This window comes from Nematolebias whitei, chromosome 12 (assembly GCF_014905685.2).
Source record: "Nematolebias whitei isolate Nwh7 chromosome 12, NemWhi1, whole genome shotgun sequence".
Classification (NCBI taxonomy): domain Eukaryota; kingdom Metazoa; phylum Chordata; class Actinopteri; order Cyprinodontiformes; family Rivulidae; genus Nematolebias; species Nematolebias whitei.
In genome coordinates, this window is record NC_056509.1 from 36,223,079 (window position 1) to 36,250,106 (window position 27,028).

General features: G+C 39.9%; 1 protein-coding gene across 1 annotated transcript in view; it reads right to left on the minus strand.

The window, feature by feature from the left end:
- Positions 1-3,745: 3,745 nt before the first annotated feature.
- The window catches only part of afg1lb (AFG1 like ATPase b), a 43,040-nt gene continuing 19,757 nt past the window's right edge, over positions 3,746-27,028 (minus strand). Inside the window, exons 7-13 of the mRNA XM_037685159.1 lie at positions 24,879-24,937; positions 12,343-12,425; positions 11,618-11,688; positions 6,439-6,539; positions 4,673-4,813; positions 4,086-4,193; positions 3,746-3,946 (exon numbers count right to left, since the gene is read on the minus strand). Coding sequence (XP_037541087.1) covers positions 3,746-3,946; positions 4,086-4,193; positions 4,673-4,813; positions 6,439-6,539; positions 11,618-11,688; positions 12,343-12,425; positions 24,879-24,937 — 764 coding nt within the window. The remainder of the gene's footprint in view (positions 3,947-4,085; positions 4,194-4,672; positions 4,814-6,438; positions 6,540-11,617; positions 11,689-12,342; positions 12,426-24,878; positions 24,938-27,028) is intronic.

Here is a 27,028-nt window from a genome sequence, read left to right on the forward strand (position 1 = left end):
GCCCACAGACCAAAAACATGCATGTTAGGCTGATTGGTAACTCTAAATTGTCCCTAGGTGTGAATGAGAGAGTGAATGGTTGTTTGTCTCGTTTGTCTCTATGTGGCCCTGTGATGGACTTGCGACCCGTCCAGGGTGTACCCCGCCCCTCGCACAGTGATTGCTGGACATGGGCACCAGCGACCCCCGTGACCCAAAATGGAATAAACGGGTAAAGATAATGGATGGATGGATGAATATTGACATTTGCCATCTCCACATCATTGCATTCAGTTTTTATTCACAATTTATTTAGTGTCCCAACGTTTTTGGAATCCTGTTTGTGTGTGTGTGTGTGTGTGTATATATACCTTTAAGATTCTCTTTTAAATCAGAAGCTTTAAAGCAAGGTCATCTTTAAAAATGTGAAACATAAATATTAAATTCAACAAATTATATAGAAAATATTCTCAAAGAACTGTCCATTACATCAACACCTCAAACCTCGTGAGTTATGTTCCTTTAATGAGGTTGTCCATCATGATGTTCGGACCACGCCCCCTTGCTCGAGTCCAGATATAGGATATGACGTCACCACAATCATAACCCCGATATTTAGGGGCGGGAAAAGAAAGTCCAGGATGGTTCTGTGAAGCTCTGCGCCTCCCTTTCTCCTCTTCTCTCCTCCAACTTGACGGAATCCAAACATCCTCGTCTTCTTTGTCTCACCGAACCTGCAGTGCGTGATGCGCGCGCACGCCGTCCGTGTGCAGGAATGCGCGTTCACGGCAGAGGATGAGCAGCACACATCACCTAAACATGGCAGCTTTCATCTGCAATATTCCTGCGTTTATAATGGTTTAAATGTCTGGTATGTGTCTGTTGCTCATGTTTATTTTTATTTTATTTTATTTTAGATGAGATTACTGAAAGTCAAAGACACTCACTGCTGTTTCGTTTCAGAGTCCTGACTCTATCAGGGTTATAAGAGATGGTCCCAGCACACAGACTCCCACTGAAAGATGCTTTTTGTTCTCTGCACACCAAAGAGAATACCCGATCCAGCCGCTGGGCCCCTGCAGAGATAACTGCTCTTTGGGCGTGCAGCAGGGGGTTATGGGATGTCTGAGGGGTGTTTTTTGTATCTAACCTTCATGTAAGGAGCCCAACTGAGTCAGACTGAACATTTACACAATTCACTTAAAGTAGCTGCTTCATTTTGAAGTAAATTTCAGCGTGTTGCCTCAGTTTGAGTCAGTCTGAGCAGATCGAGTGCTGCATTTTTTTGTCTTATTCACCTAATTTAACCATTTAACACATGAGTGTTCCTCCCTCTACCTGTTGGAACTGATTACTCAAACTGAACGATAGATATATTCCTTGTCCAATTTAGTGCCAACATAAAGTGGTTTCATGCTTCAACCTCAGCCAGTCATACAGACAAGACTGCAAACACACAAATTGAGATTATTTCCTTCCTACATGAGGCGCACAAACAAATAATTTATATTTAATAGAGCGATTATCCTTTAAAAATGTATTTTATGAACATCTGTATGAGGACAGCAGCCTACTTTAGGTGACAAGTCAATGAGAAAGGAAGAAAAACGTGTGGCGTGGGTGTGAAACGTACAAAGGATTTAAGCCAGAGTGAATCATCCAGTTAGGACAATCACAAAGTATGGCAGACGTCTCTGTCTGCCCCCCCACCGAATGGCGTAATGCTCTGATTGGATTAAAGGGGCCTCAGCATAGGATGTGATTGATTCTTCTTCAGCTGAGAGTTATGGTGGGGGTAGACGACTGATTCAAGCAACATTAAAATGTGCTCATGTTCATGTATCTGCACCACCCACACCCACAGTGCTCCATGGAAAATAACCAGATCATGCACTAACATCACAAACATGTCTGTAATTGTTTCAGGACTTGTCGGCCTCTTGTGCACGGCTCTTACGTAAGGCTCTCGGTCGAAATTAAGGAGATGTTATCATTGCTGGTGCAGGCTGGAGTGGTGCACTAGGATGACCTCATCCTCAGATGGACAATAATAAATCTGAAGCATGGTGTGATCTCTGCTACCACTTACAGGCCAACACAGGCAACTGGAACCCAGCACTGTTCACCAAATCACTCAGAAAAATGGATATTAGAAAAGAGGAAATCATCGGCTGTTTATGTCACTTTGGAGCAACGATCACTTAAACATTATTGCTACAAACATAAGACTTTATTGTAAATTAAAATGCCACGTGGCTCTAAAATTTATTTATTTTTGTTGCACTAAATGCATATGAAGTGGAAAAATATGCATCTGAAATGCGATGGTCTGAAACAAAATTAAAGCAGAACTAAAATTAAAATGAGCAAAATCATAGCTAAAAGCTAAATTTAGCATAAAAGTTCAAATGAGCCAAGGTGTAGTTAAATTCTAATGTTAGCAAAGTGATTATAATAGCAAAACAGATGCTGAAGGTGAAATTAAGAGCAAAATTGTAGCCAAAAGCTAAAAAGGAGCAGAATGATAGCTCAAAATTAAAAACAAAATTGTAGCTAAAAGTAGCAACAGCAAAAGGGACAAGAAGCCAAATGGTAGCTAAAAGTGGCAGAGTAGTAGCCAAAAGTTAAACATATCAAAACAATAAAATATATAAGAAGCATATTAAAAGCTATATGTAGCAAAATTGTAAAAGGAAAAAATAGCCCCCCCCACACACACACACACACACACATACACACACTAAAAGTAGCAGAATGATAACTAAAAGCTAATAATGTCAGTGCAGTAGCTAAAAGCTAAACATAGAAAAACAGTAAGTGCATCATAGGACAAATATCAAGCAGGTGTGCTGGAGCAGAATTCAAAGAGAACAATGAGTTTTGTAGGAATTAAAACCGCTCAATGTGTTTCATGGAGAATTTTATTTTTAATAAAGTTAAATAATTTGAAAAGTACAAAGAAAAGTTACAAAAGCCCACTACGTATTCCTGACTGCGCTGAATTTTCTCATAGTTGACTTGATAAAATATTTAGGAGTAATTTAGTTGTAAAAATGCACAGAAGAAACTACAAACAGGAAGCCAGCGAATGCTCAGCAGTTGATGGATAACAGGTGGAGGTGTGTGTTTTTCATCATGCTGCCCCACAGCATGAAGCGAACTGATTCAGATTTTAGTTTCTGTGGCGTTTGCACGTTCTCATATATGGATCCAGTTTATGTCACATCTGGGGTAGAGGTAGAGCAGCCGACTCAGGACCCGAAAGTCACAGGTTCGATCCCCAGTCATTCCCACATGTTGTGGTGTCTCTGAGCAAGACACCTAATCCTTAATTGCTCCCCGGGCACTTACATAGCTGCCCACTGCTCAACCTGGGTGCATCCAGGTGTGATGGGTTAAATGCAGAGAACTAATTTAGCCATTGTATGGAAACATACAATGTTGACAACACATAGCACTTTACTTTACTTATCTACACAGCTGTGATTTGATTAATCACCTTTTCAAAAGAATATTTGATCCATTTTACATTCGGCCACTAGAGGACACTAACCAGCCCCGTTTGGTTTACACACCCAGGAAAACTGTCAATATTTAATTTGTCCACAAGGTGGGGAGATCACCTCACAGAAAACCTCCAAACACATGGAATAAGAAGAATAATAGGACTTAGTATCAAACAGGTGCTGTTTATTGTGGATTAAAGTGCTGCAAACTTTAAACACTGAATGATGCAATTGTTTTATTTTTCCAACAGTCTGGTTTGTCAACAAGGCTCCGTCCTGTCTGGAGACAGATCATTACAATGACAGTCTGTCCCAGATGCGTTCATGTGTCTTCTGCTGGAACTGCGATCTCCCTCCATCCAGTAGGACTCCGTCTGCATCTCCTTCAGCCTGGAGACAGTTCTCTGGAAGGCAAAGATCTCCTCCTCCACCGTGAACAGTGTGAGTCTCTCTGCTGCCTCCTGGCAAAAACAACAGAGTTAAGACACTTAAGTCCAATCAGTGTTCATGTGTTTTGAAAGAGGCACACAGTTTGTTATACGTGGCAACTACAAAGAAACGTGTCACACGCAGAGACAGGGTGACGCATTGAGATCTTACCCCGCTGAGGCCCAGATCGTCCAGCAGCTGTCGATCTCGCTCGTCTTCTCCTCCAGTGCGGACAAAGAGCCGGTCTAAAGGAGCCGCTGCCAGCAACGCCACTCTCACCTGGGAAAAAGAAAAAGGGGATTCGATGTTGGAATGCCCTATATATAATCCGTTAATGTATTCTGTGAATAATAATGAAAAATAAAACCAATTATCTAATTTACTACTAGTCTAACACTGTAGGTTTTTATATTCTGGCCTTCCAGATGTGTTTTTATTGCACCCCTGCAATAACCAAAGGATCCTTACTTTACTCCCCTTTTTTGTCAGAAAAGTGTTGTTGAGTTAGAAATCTTCACAAGTGGTAACAATACACCGTTTAAATTTAAAAAGTAACACTATCCATATGTCACTACCATCAAAATCTAATTTTTAGAATAAATATAAATAAAAATCATTTTCTTATGGCTCCATTGCAGGATCTGGCCTTCTTTATGTATAGGATAAATGAATGGAGGAATTCTGTAACCAGGTTTTTAAAAGTTTTTTTAGGAGCTTCAATCCCAATAAAAAGATAAATCTGTTTGTCAGCTGGGTACCTTGCTGTCGTAGAGGGTGTCTATGAGGGTGGTGAAGCGTCTGGCCTGGTCCTTCAGACTCAGCGTCAGAATGGGAACGTGGCGGATGAATACGGTGTCAAAGATCTGAGCCATCTCCAGGTAATCACCGGCTCCCAGAGGCTGGACCACAAGTGAGACGACTTCATATAACATTTAAGGCCTAGACTTCTGTGAAGGAATGCATGACTCTCAGCTACTAACACATACAATTTTATCACAATATCTGTAAAGTTGACCGGGTTGTAGCCATTTTTGTGTTAGCTAATACTAATTAGCTGTGGGAGCCATCTGAAATTGGATTTACTCCAAAAATTAAACAATTGTGCCTGCACATCATACAAATATTTCTGCAAAGTTTCATTAAAGTCTGTCTGGTAGTTCATGAGATATTTTGCTAACAGACAGTGTTGACTCCAAACAAGCAATGGTAAATATTTTAACAAAGGATTATACACAATCTTTCATGGGCTCAGATTGTGTGTGCGCATCAGTTTCAGCTATGATCACACAACATTTTAAGTCAACGTCCATAAAATTCAAAGAAATGTAGTCATTTTTGTGTTTTCTATGGTCAGTTGGCTACGGTGACCAACTTGAACTGTGCTGACTCCAAACCTTATTCAGTTGTAGGCGTACATCTATTGATTACTTTCTATTAGTTTCATGAATATTCATCCAGTGGTTCATGAGATATTTTGCTAACAGACTCACACACACACACACAAAATCATCATTGTCCGCCTTTGCCTTCATGTGGCAAGTGATAATAAAGTAAGCCTGGCATCAATAAGACTTTCCACAAGATGAGCAAACAGACACAAAGTGAATTACACACTCTGCGTACTCAGCCTGAAAGGAGAAAAAAAAGGACAATTTTCCAACAAAAGCATGTTGTGCAAAAGACTCCTGCTGATGTAACGTCCTTGGGGCTCCTGCCATTCAGTTTGATTGCTCTTAAAATTAATGAGAACGCATGGCAACATATGTCAGAGGAAGACTTTTTACACACACAGAGCACTAAACGACTTCATGTGAGGCACAGCGAACTGCTCTGTTAGGGAAGTATGGAACAAAAAGATCTAATAATATAAGATGGAGCTAGGTTGTTGAGAGCTTTGTATGTTAGAAGTAAGATTTTGAATTCGAGTCTGAATTTGACAGGGAGCCAGTGGAGAGAAGTTAAAACTGGAGAGATCTCCTACCAGCTCTCATTAAAACTCAGGCAGCTGCATTTTGGATCAACTGGAACAAGCATGTACAGCCACACCCTTTGGAGTCAAACCAATTCAATATGGCTGCCACAACTAGTCAACCTTAGCAAACACAAAAACAGCTCAAATTTAGTCCGCTTTATAGAAATTGAGGTAATACTGGAACAAACGACCAATTCATCAACAGATCATACAAAATATTTGCTTAAAACTTTGCCATTAATTATTGGAGTCAACTGTCTGTTAGCAAAATATCTCACAAGCCAGAGGCCACTCAGCCTTTTATTTAAGCGAGTGGACTTAGCACAGCAAACTGTGTGTGAGCTTAAAAGAAAATATGCAGGAAAATATGTGTTTTTGACCTACTATACTATTGAAAAACTAAGAAAACTCGGTGTAATTGTTCATAATAACCGTATTCTGAATTTCTCCGTCTTGCAGTTGAAAAACTTTTAAGTTCTATAGAGCCGAAAGAAGATAATTGCACTGTTACAAATGCCTGCACTGATTTCTCTTTTTGTAAAAGAAACTTACTCTGCCACACAGCTCGTCAAAGGTACAGTCAGCGATGGAGCCACAGGTTTTCTTCAGAGTAACATCTCTGCCCAGAACACTGAGCACCCGACGACCCGTAACTATGCAAACACAAACACAACGTTAACGAACCCCATCTAGTGCCGTTTGTAATTACCTCAACTGCAGCTGAATGGTTACGTCACAGCAAATCAAAGCAATGGAATGGGCCATTGTAAGAAAAGACAAATGTACATTTCATGGCTTTATGTGTTTTTTTTCTCTGAAACAATTGTAATAGCACAGCTGAAATAATAAGTCTGATGCTGCATTTTATTTTAAGCAAATATTGTACAAAGGGAAGGTGTAGATCTTTTGAAGTGGGGCTCAGTGAAAAAGTTGTGAACAAAAAAAACTCACCTGTTGTCGATAGCTTTCTGAATGCTTAATTATTATTTAAACTGGCCACCACAGCAAACACAAAAATGTCTCTAACTCAGTCAATTTGTCAGAAACCGAACTAAAAGTTGGCGTGGTAGTAGCTGAGAGTCACCCCCAACGCCTAGTGCTAACAGAATGTGCAAGGTTTAAAACTTTGGCACGCAAGGGTGTTATGCATTCCTTCAAGGAATGATAATTTACTTTTGATTGGATTGACAAGGGGCAGCACGGTGGCGCAACTGGTAGAGCTGCTGCCTCTCAGCGAGCAGGTCCCTGGTTCAAATCCCGGTCCAGGGGCCTTTCTGGGTGGAGTTTGCATGTTCTCTCCGTGCATGCGTGGGTTTTCTCCGGGTACTCGGGTTTCCTCCCACAGACCAAAAACATGCATGTTAGGCTGATTGGTAACTCTAAATTGTCCCTAGATGTGAGTGAGAGAGTGAATGGTTGTTTGTCTCGTTTGTCTCTATGTGGCCCTGTGATGGACTTGCGACCCGTCCAAGGTGTCCCCCGCCCCCTCGCACAGCGATTGCTGGACATGGGCATCGGCAAACCCCGTGACCCAAAATGGAAGAAGCGGGTAAAAGATAATGGATGGATGGATTGACAAGATAACAGCTAAACTGAGCAGGGCCAAGGTCTGAGTGGACGCTGTCCTAAAACATTGTCAGTCCAAAAAATTTCTTAATGTTTAATGCAAATGCTATTTTATAAACTTTTACCAGCATCCAGGTTTGCATTCTAGTGTTATTATGGTAGAATTATTGTGATTCTACTGTCGGATTAGTATCAATCCAATCAAAACTAGAGAAATTGTATTTCCTGCGAAAATGCAATGTGAATGCTTATTGCAGAAGAACTTGCTGAAATACAGTTGAAATTAGCTTAAAAAAATCTGCAATGTAGCTGAAATGGAAGAACAAGCCTAATTTAGCAGAAGAAAGCAGAAAAATCACACATTTGCCGAATGAGGTTTAAATAAGCAGAAACTAGCATAAAAATTAAGAAATTAGTTAAAAAAGCGGACGCTAGAAAAAAAAACCTTGAAAAGTAGCTAAAAAAGGCAGAAAGCAGCTTAAACTACCAGAAGGAAGTGAAAGGAGCTGAATGAGCTAAAAATGTGGAATTATTTGAAAAAGTTAAATTTAGCACAAAAACAGCTAAATAGTAGCTTAACTAGCAGAAAAGCTGAAAGGAGCATTAAAATTAGCAGAAAGAAGTTAATTTGGCTGAAAGTAGCAGAAATTACCACGAAAATCTTGACTTCATCAGAAAACAGCTGCAATTAGTTAAAAATGCTAAAAAGTTAGCTGAAAAGGTAGAACCAGCTTAGCTTAGCACAAGAAAGCAGAAAGAACACAAGTTTGCCCAATTATTCTGAAAGAAGGTTAAATTGGTACAAAAAAGGGGAAATTATCTGGAAAAGGCTGAAACTAGCAAAAAAAAAAACAGCTGGAAGAGCAGCAAAAAAGCAGAAAGAAGCTTAAATTACCAGAGGGAAGTGGAGAGGGCAGAGTTTTGCTGAATTAGGCTGTGAAAAGTTTAAATGACTGCAAAAAATGTGGAATTAGCTGAAAAAGCTAAAATTAGTATAAAAACAGCAGAATAATTGCTGAAATAACAGTAAAAGCTGAAACACAGAAATAAACTAAAAGGAGTATAACAAGCTGAAATTAGCAGAAAGAAGTTGGATGAAGCACAAAAATACTGTAGTTAGCAGAAAGATCTTAAAAGGAGCACAAAACAGCTGGAAAAAAAACAGCTAAAATTAGCTGAAAGTAGATAAAACAAGTTTCAATTTGCACAAGGAAGCTGAAAGAAGCTGAACCAGAACAAAATGTGAAAGGAGCAGTAAAAGGTTGTAAACAGATCTAAAGATCTGAAGGATGTAAAATGAGCTCAATTTATTTTCTATATGGAAAAAATGGCAGAAAAGGCTAAATATTTCAAAAAGCTAAAGTTGCACCAACACCAAAAGTTATAGCAGGATTGTCCTGAAAGAGCTGAACGTTTCAGTCCTTCTCAAATAGTGCGGCATGCCCCCCTGGGGGGGCCCGGGGCAATACCTGGGGTAGCGCATTTAAATGTAAAAATAATAATTTCACACTTTTTGTCTGAGGAGCAGACTGCTTTGAGTTTAACTCCATCACAGAACTCTCATCTTGAGCAAGCATGAAGGCGACAGTGGAAAGGAAAAACTCCCTCATGAGGAAGAAACCTTTAGCAGAACCAGGCTCAGGACAAGCGACCAGCTGGGTTTGGTAGGAACAGATACACAATGGCAGGTCAAGAATCTCATGTTAAGGTATAAATAGTGTCAAATGAAAACTAATCAATTTTAGCTAATCATTTAACACTAGAAGTCCCAGGAATTTCGACCTCCCCCCAGAAGTCCTGAAAAAGGGTCAAAAGACCCTTAGCACTAGAGTGACTAGATTTTCAAGATCCTGAGGACAAACCCCCTCCTTCTCCTCAACAATTTGCAGGCCATTAACTGCCATTTGTTTTAAATATGCACACAAGTAACTCAGACACACCCACCTCACCAGACTGCATTCCAATGTCCAATCCAGGGAGCGGGGGATTTAGAAGCCAGGTTCACTTGCGCAAAAAAGCGCAGCCTTAGTCAGTGTTCCAAACCGGACAACTCTGATGGCTCCAATTAGCATCCTTTCATTTGTAAATGTGGCCATTGCCTTAGGAATCAGCAAGGGAGAGATGAGCTGAACTCACACAAACGTCCGTCTAATACTCCAAACAGATGCGAAATCAACTGGTTATATTTTGAACTTTTATCTCTTGGTGGCACGTTGGTGCACATTTTGAACAAATTGAAGTCGATTTACCGTTTATTTTTCAATTGGTTTGGCTCATTTCTTGAAACCGAGATGACATTCTCAAAACACCATGTGAAACACAACTCAAGAGACTTTGCATTTTGAGGTTACTGACAATTTGTATGAAACACATATTTTGTTTTGAAGCATACATGAAGTGTTTTGGGAGAGATACATTATCCAGGTCATTTTGCCAAATGAACAAAACAAAACAAAAGTTTGCAAAACATACAATCTGTTTCAAGATATATGCAAAAGTTTTTCTAAAAGATTTTAGTAATGTTTTTCTTTCAGAAAAAAGAGAAGTGGGTTCAAAATGACAGTTTAGAAAAAAATAACCAAATTAATTGTGAGAAGAAGGCACGCAAGGAGAAACTGCTTCAGCAACAACCTTCCACACCCAGACCTGGCAAAAGGGCAAAGTGTCAGATCAAACATCGATGCACGAACAATTGTGTAACTGTGAGATGCGTCAACTGCTACAAATACACATGTGGCAAATGTACCAGGGACATACCCTGGCAGTGCCAGGTATGTTTCGACAGTGCAGATGGACTGCTGAGTGAGTGCTGAAATGCCAGTCACACAAGGAGGACATGCCACTCACACACACGCAGCCCCCCCACTAGAGCATAGTGTAAATATGTGTAGAATTGTTTTATCCCTTGTATTTTTATGACAAAAATAAAAAGCATGGAAACAAATAACGGTTGTTGTTTTTTATATTTCTCATGCTGAAGTTTTAGTCCTCTTGACTTACACACAATTGCTTATGGTCTGTGCTTTTTTGCTCAAAACTAAGCTAAATACTATATATATCAAAACAAAATATGCGTTTCATACAAATTGTCAGTAACCTCAAAATGCAAAGTCTCTTGAGTTGTGTTTCACATGGTGTTTTGAGAATGTCATCTCGGTTTCAAGAAATGAGCCAAACCAATTGAAAAATAAACGGTAAATCGACTTCAATTTGTTCAAAATGTGCAACAACGTGCCACCAATATATATATAAAAAATCTTCATATTATAAAATACAATAAACTGAATATAACTAACTAGAAACTAAATGGCTAAACTCAATGGAAAACAGTTAGTTTGGAGTTAAGCGTGCCCCCTCCTGTGGTGCACCAGTAATGGCCTTATTTACAAAACAAAAGCGCCTGTTAACAGCTCATTATAGGATGTTAGCTAAAATCCTTCAGGTCACTCGACCTGTCTCTGGGTTCCAAAGGTAGAAATGTTAAATGACCCTTCTCTGGGACTTCTAGTGTTAAGGAACTGAGGTCAATTTGTCCTCCAGTAGTCTAAGCTTAAGAAACGTGGTTTTGAATGGGAGAAGAATCATTTGAAACATGAATGGATCGGTGGTTAGTTGGGGATTTAGTTTTAGCTTTAGTCTTACTTTGGGCTGATACCCGGCGGGCCTGTGGTTCCGGATTGCTAAGGGGAGGAAACTGATTTGAAATGTGATTTAAAATGGAAGAACATTTTTTTGAAACATCATTTGAAATGTGAAAAAGGACTATGGTGAACCGGGGACTTAGGTTTAGCATTTAGTTTACCTCAGGCTGTCACCCAGCTGGCCTGTGGTTTCTGATTGCTAATGTGAGCTAGCATTAGTGGCTCTGCAGAGCCTATGTGCGCCTGGCTAGTTAATGTTTTTTCCAAAGCACAGAGTTGAGCCTTCAGATCAGACAGCCTCTCCACTAGAACCGGACATATCAGAACATTTCATACATGTACCAGTATCTTCAAACGAGGCAGTATAGCTGAACATTTGGCACACGATACATGTAATTAAGCCAGAAGCCATATTTAGCCAATTGATACATAGCCATATTGAGCCTGTCTACAACAGGTAAGATATTAATTGTTCATAACCTTTCCACAGAACTCCACCTGACACACTGCTTGATCTTCCTTACCACTCCTCTGTCTTAATGCCAACTCTTCAAACAGCGTGTCCAAGCAGGCTTCTGCACCGGGTTCCTCTGTGCTGCAGCAACAGAGCAAATAATTGGATATGAAATTAATAAGGCTGAAGTGGCCACATCAAATGCTGGCAACGAGCAGAGCATGGGTGTCAGGTACTTAGCTTTTCACTCCATCAACTAAAACCAGGATGTTTGGCTCTAAACACAAGCATTAGGCTGTGAATGGGACTGTGAAGGGTGTGTGTTTGTGTGTGTTTGTGTCTGTTTGTGCGCTTGTGTTTTAACTTCAGGTAAAAGGGTGTGATGAGCTCTATTTACATACAGTAAATGGATAAATCTTGTTTGGCAGTGCATGTGTGTGTATGTGTGTGTTCTAGCAGTGTATATGCAACGAGAAAAATGAAAAACTAGCTTTTAAAGCTCTGCCATTTTCTCATGTTCTATTGATTCCTTTCATTCTTTTCATGGCCCTTTCAAGGTAATGCAGGTCTTTATAAATTTGCCTGCCTGCTTCTGCCCATTTATGCACCTGTTTGCCTTCTCTTTCTAGCCTTAAAAAAAAAAAAAAAAAAAAATCAAACTACAGAATGTGCACAAACATTTCCAGTGCATGAATGCTTGTGTGGATGTTCATGTAGACTCGTTCCCAGACTTCTGACGCATCTCTGAACTGATCCGGAGCATAAAAAGTGCTGCAGAGTGAGTTTGTTTCTTACAGGTAGTAAAGTTTTCCAGCTGCAGGTTTTTCCAGCATCCTGTAGTCAATCCCTGAGTCCAGGCATACAGCGTGACAGTATTCCTGTGGACAAACAAACAACATTACTGTCAACAAGGCAAATGTTTAAACTATCTTAAAGAACATGGGCTGACTTTCATGAATTCTGTATTGTAATGGGATCTGCAAACACCATATAAACTAGAAAGTTCTTTGAGAAACTTTGACGGGGGCTGCCACATGGCGGCCATTTTGAAATTTAGAATTGACTGTATTATATGCTGGGGTTTGCGCTCAGCTACCACCATACCAAATTTCAGCTCAATACGGCAAAAAATAACATTTAAATAAAAAAAATAATTGAATTATAGTTATGTTTTTTTAAAGCTGTGGTGGTCATCTTGGATTTTTTTTATTTGGATACATTGTTTTTATTGCAGTTAGTCGTGGAACTGTTGGAAATGATTCGGGGGATCACTGCAGACTATCAGGAAAATAATAAAAAGTGAAAAAATATATAAAATTATTATAAGAAACCCAGCTGGTTTTGAAAAAAAAAAAGATATTAAATGATGCTGCAGTCTTGTGTGTGTGAATATAGCAACGGTGCATGCATGTGAGAATTGGTAGTTTAGACTAGCTGATTTTAGGTCAATGTGAGTAAAATGTACAGAATTATAGCCATTTTTGTGTTCTTTAAGGTCATTGACCGTGGCAGCCATCTTGAACATGTACATCGAGTGATTTTGGCAACCATTAAAGTTTACCGTATAAATAATTTTTACTCTTTTGCTTCTTGATGTGTCACAGGAGAAGTGAAAGTTTTGTCTCTGTATGCTTGTCACAAATGACTAAAGGAACAAAGAGCAAATGGTGTCTGAGCAGGTAAAACATCAGGACGACAGAGAAGGCAGCAGGCGTCCTCCTCTCCTCTGACAGCTCTCAATTTTATGTCAGCACTTCATGGTTTATTGAGCTGAACTATTGTTAGGCAGCGATTCGAGCGCGTTCCAGCTGCAGCGAACCTGCCAAACTTCTCGAAACAGAGTAAAACGTCAACAGGATTCATGTCAGCGAGTGCAGCACAAACTATAATCATCATTGCCACTATTCTATCAAAGAAAAGAGAGGAATTGCATATCATTCCGTGCGAGCTATCAGCGGCTGACTGAGTATTCAGCGACAGCTCCGTTAAATTATGAAATCGGTGAATTTCTGCCACTGGCCTCCTTAAGCTGCAGGATAATTAGTAATCATCACAAAGCAAGGGGACGGAAATACTCTATTCTTCTCCGCTGTCAACTTTTTATCTCCGTGTCCGCTCACACAAACGGGGTTCCCACTCTGAGGCAATTGGCTGAATCAGGCTTAATAACAACCTGACAAACTCGCCCTCCCTCACGCACAAAAGGGAGGTGTCATTTCATCAACCTTCCGTGACCCCGCCAACCGGTAAATAGTCGCTCAAAAAGAAGAAGGGGAAAAAAAAAAATACTTGTCACAATTGCCTCCACATCATTAGAATCTGTTAAGCTTTTCTCCTGCCATCTTTCCCCCTTCACCACCACCTCCCCTTTATGAGCAGCGTCTACCTACAGTGAAGACGGTTGACGGAGGTATAAATAAGAGAAGGGAGAAGAAGGAGGAATGGAAACACAATCAGCGATGATGATTCCATTGGTTATTTATAATCAGATGAGGCTGAGGCCTCGCGGGTCATTACTTGATTATCCATCTCGAGGGGACTGTCAAGTTCCCCACTCCTTCAAGATTTCCTCCGCCTACACATTGTGGTCTTTCTCAACCCCTCCCAACACCACCACCTCCCCCTCCACCACCTTTCATCATGCCCCTCACGCAGTCACGTCTCAAGTCTACTTTGCAACTTCCAGCCTCACCTCGAACTATTACTTCCATCTGATTTGTAAATCAAACATGGACCAGACAGCAGTTTTTACAGGTGTGTTGTACAAACGATTAGGCTATGAAAAGTTTAACTGATTCAGGTTGGGCTAGGTGTTAGCCAAGTATCTCATAAAGCACTGGATAGATTTCAATGATGCGTCCAGGAAATAATCATTGTATGAATGTTTATGAAGCATTCACACTGTGATCCATTTTTCTTAAGTACGGTTTTCTTTCTCGTTCCACAATTTTTGTGCCATTTCAACAATTCATATAAAAAAATATGAATATATGGTCGTTCAGGAGAAGGGTGCTATGACGTTTGTTATTGGTGCAACTTTAGCTTTTCAAAATATTTATCCTTTACTAACATTTTTTTTCTCAAAAAAAAAAAATGAACTGAGCTCATTTTACTTTCTTCATATCTTTAGATCTGTTTTCAACCTTTTACTGCTCCTTTCACATTTTGTTCCGATTCAGCTTCTTTGTGCAAATTGAATTTTTTTTTCAGCTTTCAGCTAATTTCAGCTGTTTTTACAGCTGTTTTGTGCTCGTTTCAGATTCTTTCTGCTAACTACATTTGTTGTGCTTCTCCCATCTTCTTTCTGCTAATTTTAGCTTGTTTTGCTCCTTTCAGCTTATTTCTGCAAGTTTCAGCTTTTTCAACTATTTCATCTTCAGATCTGTTTTAGCTAATTTAAGTTTTTTTTTCAAATAATTTCCACTGTTGTGCTCATTTTTGCATCTTTCAGCCTAATTGGGCAAACATGTTCTGCTTTCCTTGTTCTACCTTTTCATCTAGGTTTTTAATTTTAGCTGTTTTCAGATAAATTCAAGGTTTTCATGGTAATCTGCTACTTTTAGCATAATTAACTTTTTTTCTGCTAATTTCAGTTTATTATGCTCCTTTCAGCTTAGGGTATTTCTGCTAGTTTCAGCTCTTTCTGCTATTTCAGTTATTATTTAACGGTTTTGTGCTAAGTGAGCTTTTTCAGATAATTCCACCCACTTTTTCTCCCTTTGCTTATTTCACAGCTTCTTCCATTTCCTTCTGGTAATTTAAGCTTCTTTCTGCCTTTTCAACTACTTTTCACCAATTTGTTGCTAATTTCAGATTTTTTTTGCTAATTTCCTAATTTTGGTGCTCATTTCTGCTTATTTAAACACAATTGAGTAAATATATGTTCTTTCTGCTTTCTTCTGCTAACTTGGCTTTGTTCTTCCATTTCGGCATGCTTTTAGCTAATTTCAGCTGTTTTTCAGCAAGTTCTTCAGCAGTAAGCATTCACATTGCATTTTTTCAATTCAATTCAATTCAAAAATACTTTATTAATCCCAAGGGAAATTATTTGTTGTTGTAACTCGTTATCCTCATTTCATTAAGAGATGTTATAGATGCTGATGGCTGTAGGCAGGAAGGATCTCTTGTAAAGGTCCATCCCACAGTGGATCCTATGAAACTGGCTGCAGATGCTGTCCGATCCGTCCACCCAGACTCGGCTGGCCTCTCGGTTCCCCCGGGCTGTAGGACCGCCCCAGTGCCGGGCAGAACTCTTCCCAGAGCGATGGCCACTCCTCCCAGCAGTCTGCCGAGCTCCTCATTGCTGCAGACAGACAACTGTAGGTGTCGAGGGACAATCCTGTCCTTCCACTGTCATGAGCCATGTTTCCTGCTAGTTCCAGGATCTCAGTGGTCAGGCACTCGAGCACAGCTGGCAGGTAGATGAGAATGCGTCCACAGAATATCCTTTTCAACTCATTTGAGATTTGGGGCTGTAGTTGAGATATTATTTGAGCTTTTGAGATGTTAATCAGCTGCTGTTGGTCGTAGAAAACTGCCTTGTTACCATGGTTACGCATCATAACAAAAGTCCAAAACTAAAAAAGTTTCAGTAAAAATCCTTCCAGCTGCACAGCATCTGATACCAGAGGAAACAATCATCCAAAAAAAAGTGATTTACATCCAGAAAAAGAGGAATTAAAGTTTCCAAAAGCAAAATCTCAGAATGAAAGTAACAGAGCTGCTCCAACATGCAGCCACCTTGAGCGCTGCAATATTCTGCAATTTTGCAGGAAATGCTGTTTCTCTAGTTAGATGTACATCTGCAGCTAATCAACTTTTGGAGCCAAGTCCATTCAAGATGGCTGTAACAGTCAACTGAACTTAGAAAACACAAAAATGGCTAAGATTCTGTCAGTTTTACAAACGTGTAAATAACTGGTGTGGTTGTAGCCACGTCATTTAGCACATACTCCAAGTGCAACTCCTTGTGTGTAATCTTTGCTTAAAATTTTTAACATTATTTGGAGCATAATTGGCACGTCGGTTAGCAAAAGATCTCAATAACTCCTGGATGGATTTTAATGAAACCTTCAGGAAGTGATCCTTGGCTGTACATCTAAACCTGATGATCTGTTGGAGTCCATCCAGTTCAAGATAGACGTTACAGCTAATTAACATTATTGCCAACACAAAAATGGATATAACTTAGTAAATGAGATAGTAATCTAAAATTTGGCATTGTAATAGCTTAGAGTCATTCATCTGGTGATCGCATGAAATTGCGCATAGCATTATTTTTATGGTTTGACCAAAAGGGCGACTACAAACCTTGTCTCTGAAAGTTTGAGGGCGATATGCATGCCTTTGAGGAATGTTAGTTTTTTCTTCTTTTTTTTTTTTTTTTTACTAAATTGTCGTCAAAATTATGGAAAATTGCAACTTGAACACTTGCTGATCTCATGCTGCTGATTTATTTCACGCTGCTGTGTTCATTCATGCTCACCTGCTCACACAGATTCACGTTTGTGCTGCTGTTGTTCAGTATATTATTTTTGTACAATTTGTGCTTAGTGTATTCTTAATTTTAGCGTATTTCTTAGTTCAACTTAGATATTGCTACTGTTTTTCTTTACAATTTATACTTTTGTTGGATGTAGCTGGGACCCAGTGTACACAATTTCGTTCCACCGCATGTACCACATGTGGTGCAAATGACAATAAAGAACCTTGACTTGAAAAAAATTGGCTAACAGATCAATTATTGTTATTTTGTTGTAGCCTCAGATTTACAATCTGAGGTTTTTGGTCCAGAAATGTCAAAATGAAGCAGACTTAATTTTTTTTTTTTTTAAGTCACCCAAACATGTAGCTGCAATCATGTCATTGTCTGAGCTGGACAGCCGTTTAGCATTAAAACAGAGTGGCTTCTTGTGTTTTTCTCCTCCCTCTGCTGCCTCGGCTCCCCTTCATGACATATCTCTCCCACAATCCTTCACTCTTCAAAAAGTTGCTTTTGAGTTTTTCAAAGAACGCGGGGCCATTGAGCCGCAACAAAAGCCAAGGATAGCTGACTATTGGGCCCTGATGAGGTCCACTCCCTCATTACTCGGTAGCAGAAAACATTTGATGCTTCTTTTTTTTTTTTTTTTTTTTGTTTGGTCTGGAGAATTGACCAGGCTTTAAAAAAAATGCAGGGTGGGAAGGCTGAAAAAGAGATGAAGGAGGGGGGAGAAAGAGAGGGGAGACGGGGGAAAGGTTGTCGTCCATTCAGCGGTGTGTGTCTTACAGCCTTGTGTGAACGGACAGAAGAAAAGTAGGAGGGGACGGAGGGGGGCTTAAAACACTGCCTTTATGCTGGTAAGTTCTGCTCGACTCTTCTGACATCAAAGTGCTTTCACTAACTGGGGAGGTGCTCTGTGTGTGTGTGAGTGAGTAAGCTGGGGGTGTATCTGGTGATTTTATTCATTCCTCTGCTGTCTGGTGGGGGGGGGGGGGGGGGGGGGGGGGGGGGGGGGGGGGGTACGTGACAATGTGAACACCCTAATTACACCTAATGATCTATTCCCTTAAAGTGCGACTGCCTTGGACCAGCGATGGATTGTTCAGCTGGCTTGTTCTCACAACCTCCCCATTGCATTGGCTGCTCCTCTTCATCTTCAGGCTTCCTCTTTTAGGAGCTGGGATCTAACTGGACCCCCCCTCCACACACCCACATACCTCGCTTACCCTTCTTCAGTTTTGTTGGTCCAAAACAAAACTAAACTGAAACTCACCTGGACAACAGAAGTCAGTTGTATCGGCAAGAACAAACAAGAAATGAACACCAGGACTTTATAGAGCAAAGATATGCAGAAGTAGTCAAGATTGCAATAAACATATGGAAGAAACTATAAACAGGAAAACAGCATCTTACCTGGTGCAGATAGCTCTTTGATTTCTTACGGGAAAGACAAGCTAATTGGTCTGTGTGGATTGCTGCACCTTCAATATAAATGTCATTTTCAACCATTTCAAAGCACTTCATGTGAACATTATTTTAAAAAGCTTTATGTCAAAGTCAGTTTTGTAGTTAATTATTTAAATAATTGGGTTTGCAGGAAGAAGAATAAAACAAATACGTCTGGGTTCGCATATCAACTGCTGCTTTGAATGACAGTTTTATACACAGATTTCACATTCTCTGTTAGCCCTCAGAGTGTGTGCTGTGAATGACCCTCAGCTACTACCACACCAAATCTTAAAGCCATTTTTCTGTTTACTAAGCTTGATGAGCCGTAGCAGCCATCTTGAATCAGGTTGACTCCAAATGCTAATGAGTTTTGGATGTACATCCAGTGATTACTTTACGAGTTTTATTAAAATCTAAAACATGCAAACCATCTGTTCTAGGAGCTGTCAGTTTATTTGTTTGCAAGCAGCCAAACAAACAAACACATACACACAGATACTTGGACAGTTTTCATTCTGATTTTGCAGGTCAAAATTGCTTTGGGCAGGTGGGGATAATTTGGGCAGATTTGGAGTCAGATCGGCAGTTTTTGAGTTAACCTATTTCAAACAATCATTCATCATTATTTCATAGCAAAGCTCCCCTGACCTTTCTCCATCACCGATTGGCTATCGTCATCTGCCAGGGCGTTCACAACAGAGAACTGGTGAGGCAGTTTTAGTGGACGCCTCGTTGAGTGGGCTGACCAGTTGCAGCTGTACGTCGGAGCGGCCGCCATTTTGGATGTGGCAGAACTGCCTGTCAGCTAATACAAGGAAATGCACTGAACTTCATAAAGCTCTGTTCTACAAAGTGTTTTATGTTAATGCCTGTCATTCACACACACTAATATATTTGGAAAACAAACAGGCACCAAAGACAACATTTGTAACTTTTAAAATGATTTTTAAAAATGTTTACTCCTAAAATATTTAGGTAAAAGGTAAGCACTAAACTAACGTATTATTTTGAGTGTTTACAACTACTAATGTGTGTAACACTATTACTGTGGTGATAAATATAGAAATATTCATATTGAACAATTAATCTGTGTCTATAATAACCAGATCCTAAAATGTGACATGTTGATTTTCTGAATAAAGAACACTAACATTCACATTTAACTGATTTTGAATGATCACAATGATGAACATATAAACACCAATATATCTATACGGGGGTGGGGGGGTATAAATAAATGTGTGTGTGTGTGTGTTCAAACAGTAAATTTAATAATATATTGATTGGGCGGGTTTTTGTGTGATGGGGTGGTTTTTAAACATGTTTTTGGGCTGGAAAACCTCGACTCCATCTGGCAACAATGTCTGACTCACGGAGCAACTTTTGCTCCTCAGAGCAGGAGGGATATGAAGATAGTGATCAATGACTTCCTGGTAGGCTACTGTATTTTTTTTTTAAGCCAGCCGTGTTATCGGCACTGTTAAGAAAAAAAATAAAATAACTGTACGGTGAACCACTTTGGCCATGGCTGCTGCATAAGACGAGTCGGCGGGGAGAGGGCGGACTCCAGAAACCATCTTAGCACCATCAAACTGGTTGACCCACTATGTGAGGGTGCTATTTATAAGATTGAGTTTGTTGTGGCTCCTCGGACTGATTAAGTCTTTTGGATGAAAGACAAAACAACCAGAAACCGTCCAGAGGACCTGACTTAACTTTGTTGGATTTTTTACCTGGATTGTTGAGCAAGAGCTTTGATACTGACTGTACGTACTTGTGTCTGTTACCAGTACATATTATGGTATTCTGAGGTTCATTGATGTTGACTGTCAGTCACATGGCCTCAGGAAGTAATTAAGGGTTGAATTTATGTTTATGTTTATCATTTCGGTTAGCAGTTTAGCATTGTGCTTTTAGTGATTAGTCTGTTCTTCTTAGCCTAGTTTATGCGTTCCTTATGTTAGTGTGTATTTCCATTCAGTAGAGTAACCATGAGTTGTCATGAAGACCAGTGAGGTTCACTGTCCATGTTGAGAAGCAAAGTAAAGTCTATGAAACACCAGCTAGTGGTTGATTATTGATCTACAACAAGAGCTGCACATCTCTCTCAGTAGTTGTGTGCTGCCACTCATGTTACTACGTGAACATCCACGGCTTATACATGTACAAAATTGTTTTTTTTTTTTTTTTCTTTAAATTTAGTGTGTGCAGCTTATATTCAGGTGCGCTCTATAGTCCGGAAAGTACGGTACTCACCTTTCATGGTGGCAGGTGATTAAAAAAATGAAGTTCTATGAAACCATACCACCATTATTTGAACTATTTCTATATCAAAAGACGAGTTTAGAAAATCAGGATTTACAAACGGAGAAATTCAGTTCATAACAAATATAAAGTGTGAACTAACCAACAGCGCACTATATTTGTGATAATTGTCAGCAAAGACTCAAACACACACTGTCTGAAAAGCACCCAACCAAAACCTGAAGACATGCAGCGCGACATGTTTGTGTTTGGGGTTGCCTTGGGCTAATGTGACCTATTATGCGAGGATTCAAAATAAATAATCCTGTCTTTGAATGTGTTATCATCCAGATAATATAACACAAGTGGCATGCAAACCACAGTAAAAAAAAAAAAAAAAAAACTTTTGCATCCAGGCTTCTTTCCTCAGAAGTCTAAAGGCAGAAAATCAATTTGTGTTAATTGATCAGATTTTAAGTGATGAGATTTTTTGCCTTCTGCTATAGTTACTCCCTCGACCTTATTGTTTGGGAAGATAATGTCTCTCATTAATATCCAAGTCCATTTGCCATGAAATCATAAGCCTTTCTGCTCTTCATGAACACAGCTTTTCTCACCAAGGTCTCCGCTAGAGGAACACATTGCTCTCATTCTTCAATTCTCCATCGTTCCATATTGATTTATATATTTCTAGGTTTCCCCATCACTAACCACACAGAACATTGCAATTATCAACAATAACACAGAGCGAAGGAGAGCAGATCAAAAGAAGGGTAAACATGAGCAGGACACCCAGAGATGCTCCAAGTTGTCTCGTGTTGTCGTTTTTTTTTTTTATGTTTGTTTGTTTTCTCCCCTCAATAGCTTTGTGCACAACTGTGAATCGAACAAGCAAGAGGAAAAATAAAGTCACTATTCTGCTACCAAAACAGAGACCTGACCTTGGGTGGGTAAAGCCAGCAAGCAGAACAGGATGGTGACAGAATAAAGAGAGGGGATAGAAGAGTGGCGAGTCTGGATGTGCAATGAAAAGTAGAGTGGAGAGGGAGGACGGCTCATGAGAGCGAAAGAGTGTCTTAGTTACAATACTGGCAGTGTCCATTAAAAAAGACCCCCCTCCCCACATAAACACACACTAAAGAGTGTATTTTTACAAAACTCTGAGCTTGGCTATGGACACAAAGAAAACGAAGCCTTAACAAATGAATATAATGTCCAACAGCTTCTGCAGGGGACAGGGAATTACAAATAAAAACCAAAGCAGTGAATATCTGCTAGCCTTTTAAGACTAATGAAACTTTATGCCCTCCACTAATTTACTACTTTACTTTACTTCTACCCAATCAAATGCTTTCTTCAGATGTTTGTGGAGGAAGGGGCACATTGAGGAAAAAAGGGGTCCGAACTAACCAGAAGTCAATGGTTAAATAAAGACGTTGACTCGGGCAGACAGAAGGGGTGGATTAACCTCTACCACCACAGCTCAGGTGATCAGGAGGAGGGGTCAGAGGCCATTTTCTTTACGTCCTCACTCTTTCCTGCATTCACCAAAGAAACGGGCTCTGGTCGGAATGATCTACGTCTAACCCCCTGCAAGAATTAACTTGATCTATTAAGGGTCAGCTAGTTAGCAATGCCACCTCGCTAGAGCACACTTTAACTAAGCAGAGCTGCGCCACCAGAAAGAACGCAACGCACCTCCTCACCAAAAAATAGAAAAAAGATCCCCGACCCCCCCAAAACCAGATGGCTTCACAAAGAGGAACATGGTACCCTGAAAGAAAGGAGGTATTTCAGGGTAGAGGGGGACAACAGGCATTCAGGAGCTTGATGAGGGTGGATTAGAGGGGGCAAGGTTGTTGCTGGATTGGTGAGGGGTGTGTGTGTGTGGGGGGGGGGGGGGAGACTCCAAGACTTCCCAAGTTGTTGTGTGTTTGATAATTAAACTGTCCTTGGTGTTTCAGATCAGTTACTATTGTTCAACTATTAATATAAGTGACACAAACCATGTGTTAATAATAATCTTGCAAGAAAACAACTTAACATATAAAAACTGGATGAAACGTTTCTGCATTTTTACCAGTATGCTTATCGAATTAGCACAAACAGTGAGGAAATGTATAGTTTGTTTGACCATATCTTCGTTATAACAACGCATCTTGGCAAACAATATTTTACGGTTTATTGGCCGTTAAATGGTGCCACGTTCATTTAACCCTTTTTTATACAGGTTAGGCTCATTGAGCCACAAGGACTCATTTACAAGAGAGACCTGTAGACATTGGTAAGGAAAATGCATTTGTGTGCAATAAAGCAGAGTTAAGCTTGCACCCTAACCCTAATCGCAACCTACACTCCATTCATAGCTTAACCCTAAACTTAACCCCAACCAAAAATAAAGACATTCCACTATATTAGGACCACACTTTAATCATCAGTTAAAATTACCATTAGGCCTCTGCTTAGTCCTATAAACACACATTTAACTTTTCAAGCTCTACAAAATAGGTGATAATACTAGAAAGTACTAAAACAGTAAGAAAAAAAACAGGCTGACATACAGCATTCTTGACATACAATATTCTAACATACAAAGCTCTCAACAACCTAGCTCCATCTTATATTACAAATCTTATTGTTCCATTTTTTTCCTAACAGAGCACTTCGCTCTCAGACTGCAGGTTTACTGGCGGTTCCTAGATTTTCCAAAAGCAGAATGGGAGGTAGAGCTTTCAGTTATCAGGCTCCTCTCTTGTGGAACCAGCTTCTAGTTTCAGTCTGTGAGGCTGACACATTGTCTAATTAGAATTAGTCTTAAGTATTTTGTTTTAGATAAATCCTATAGTTAGGGTTGGCTTGGGTTTCCTGAGCTATCCCTTATAGGTTTAGACTGCTGAGGACAAATTGACCACATTTCCTCACTCTGCTGCTGTCTTTACTTGCTCTGTTTGTATTTGTATTTATTTATATCCTTAACGTGTTTTTTTGTTTGTTTGTTTTTTGTTTTTTCTCCAATAGAAAGTACACCTGGACCTGACATTCTGTGTCGTTTTCTACTTCCTGTCCTCTCGAACCCAGCTGGTCAAAGCCGATGGTCGCTTGTCCTGAGCCTGGTTCTGCTGTAGGTTTCTTCCTGTTAAGGGAGTTTTTCCTTTCCACCGTTGCCTTTGTGCTTGCTCTGGATGGGAGACTGTGATAAAGTGACGATTCAACGCAACCTATTGGCTTCCTTAGATAGATGACTTTACTAAGTTTTTTTAATGCATGTAAATGTTTTTGTTCAGTGCCCTGAGACAAACTTCTGTTGTGACTTGGCACTATATAAACTGAATTGAATATAATAATGTATAAAAATTAATGTGTGAAATACAAACAACAGTAAGATCCCCCCCCACACACACACACACACACACACACACATCGACTATTGTTAAACTTGGTTTAAACCACCTACTAAACTGCATGCTCACCTACATTCTACTGTTTGTGTAGAGGGAGCGTAACGCTGGATATCAGTTGGGTTTTCCCCACCAACATTTATTTTTGCTCCAGAACAGTAAAACTTTAAGCAGTTGTGACACAAGAAGCCGTGGTGCTCAAATTTGTTTATAATAAATACCAATAAAAGGTGCAAGAATGTTCTCCGCTGTTGCAAAATGCACAACAAATTATTATGCGATTATTTATGATCAGGATCACTGAACACATCAAAGATCATCTGATACGCAGGTGGGATAATGGTGCAACCTGCTTAAATTGCAAAGTAGATGTTTTTTTTTCTTGCTAGAAATGGCTAACTGCTGCATCTCCTTTGCCCCCTCCTCACCAACTCTACTTTTGAAATGCAAGGCGTGTGAGTCAGTCACTCATGTTCACTCTTTCACATTACCTGTACTCACTCTCGCTCTGCCCATCTCTCCCTACCCTCTTCTATTTTTTTCCTGTTTAGTGTTTCTGTGTGTCCCAGTATGATCAAAGACAGCTTTGTGACACGCTGCGAGGCATCCAGGAAGTAGAAAACATCAAACCATGGGAGAGCAACTTGCAAAAGGATGTGCACATTAGGGACAGAGGCACAGATGCAAGTGTGTAGGTGTGCAATAAACAAATGAATAAATTAACGAGACAAGACAGAGAGGGGTGACTTTGTCTCTACCTTTAGCACGTCGATGAAAGGTAGGAAGGTGTCCCTCTGAAGTCCATTTTTGTACAGATCTGAAAGAGGAGGGGAGGGCCGGTGTGAGAGCTGCTGTTTAGCCTCCTAATAATGTCATTCCCCTGCCACAGATTGGCAGATAAATTGGCTATTGATGAACTGAAGGATAGGTGGGGAGGCGCCACAAAAGGACGAGGAACTGGGAAGGGGGGGAGAAAAATGGATTTCTGCACCGGCGGCGGCAGCAACATAAAATTCATTACATTCCCAAACAATGGTGGTGAGAGAAAAGGACTGTCGCCTTTTCAGTGCGGACAATGTCCACAGCGGCTCGCTGAATAGAGGTTTCAATTAGCTCGGCTGGAACAAATTAGATCTGAAGTAGCATCCCGGATAGACAGATAAAACAGATAGGGACTCACACACAAACAGGGACAAAGACGCACACAGACGGGGAGGCTTAACAGATGCAAACAAACAACGTTAGGCTTCGGCGTGGACCAACAAACACATAAATCCTACTTTTTAAACTGTAATGATGTGTGCTGTAAATGAGACACACCTATTGTTAGGGTTAAAAGAATTAAAATAAATGTTTTGAGACAGCAATCTATCTGCATCCAGTTACTTTCAAAAGATCAAAGATCAATACCACTCTGCAGTCTGAGCGGTGGATATGACTTCTGCTGTATTGATTAATTTGACATAGCATAATGTGTTAATTAGTGAGCTTTAAAGATTCTTGGTGCTTGTATTGATTTTCTCATGCAACTCGTGAAGAAAACCCAATACGTTTTTTTTAAACCAAAAATATTAAACCATTCAAGGAACGGGCTACCTTAATGCTGGATCATGTTGAAGTCATCTGGTTTCCCTCAAACAGAAGCAACTGATGAAACTTTTGCTTAAATTTGCATGTATACATATTAAAAGCAGTATGTTGTGAAGTACAACAACAGTGTTTAGCTGCAAAAGACACCATTTATTGTCCTAGCACTCATTAATCCAAAATTCTAAACATTCTAGCTAAAACCCTAAATTCCCTCTCCGAACACATCCAGGGCTTTCTGATACCTGCATCTCCACATCAATAAAGCTTCAAAATGTATGCCTTTCAAGCCCAGTTGTCTCTTATGGCTTTTAGTGTTCCATTAACCTTGTAATTAATACCAAGTAGGCTCTCTATCAAGTTTGCCTGCTTTAGTGCTTTTGTTCTTAATAGCTAGCAAATATCAGAGATGCGCATCTTTGTCTACGAGAACCCATTTTGCTGCTACCCACTTCACTCAGGGCTTTGAGACATCAACATCTTTCCAAAGGAAGAGAGGCGTCAGATAGCACATCATTCATTTATCTCCACCTTGATCACCATCTTGCTAATTCTTTCTCCGTGCTGGTTCTACTGGCAGTAAATGCAACATCAAAGTCTGTTGTAGGACTGAAAACTGTAAAGTGCACCAACTGCACCACCCCCCTTTCTTATGGGCTTAATTGCTGTAAAAAGGGGGCAGTTGGTGTGGTCATGTAATGTTTAATTCTTGTTGCAGCCAAGTATCTTTGGATGAAATCATTTAGTGCATACTTTAGATGTAAGTAAAGAAACTGAAAACATGTTGCCAATGGAAAGGAGGACAATTGGTTCTGTAAATTCAGCTCGTCATTTGGGCTGTCTGCAGGTTTCAGAAGTTTAGATATTTATAAGTTAGGTTTTGTGGGAAAACTGTGAACAGATAATACCCTATCTGTTGTTAGTAGTCTTTTGAACAGCCTCAGTTTGCAGCTGTAACACTTCCAGTGCCGCCTGTAGCAGGACTATAATAAAATTTCTCCAATAACAACAATCAGACCTGAGGGATGGCTGCTATTAAGCTGTATCTCGCTGGGCTGCGGCTGTTGGAGAATAGTTGGAAACACAACCTTGAAAGGAAAATATGCAAATGTTCACCAAGTACCACAATGAATAAATGCTTATGACATGTTCACATACGTATACGTATTCAAGGATTTTTTATTGTCACACCAGCTCACATTTGCATGTTTATGGTACGAAATTTGGACTCGGGTCCCAGATCAAGAAGCCTAACAATTAACAAATAAATGAATACAAGAGAGTATAAATAAATAAACAAATTATATATATATATATATAT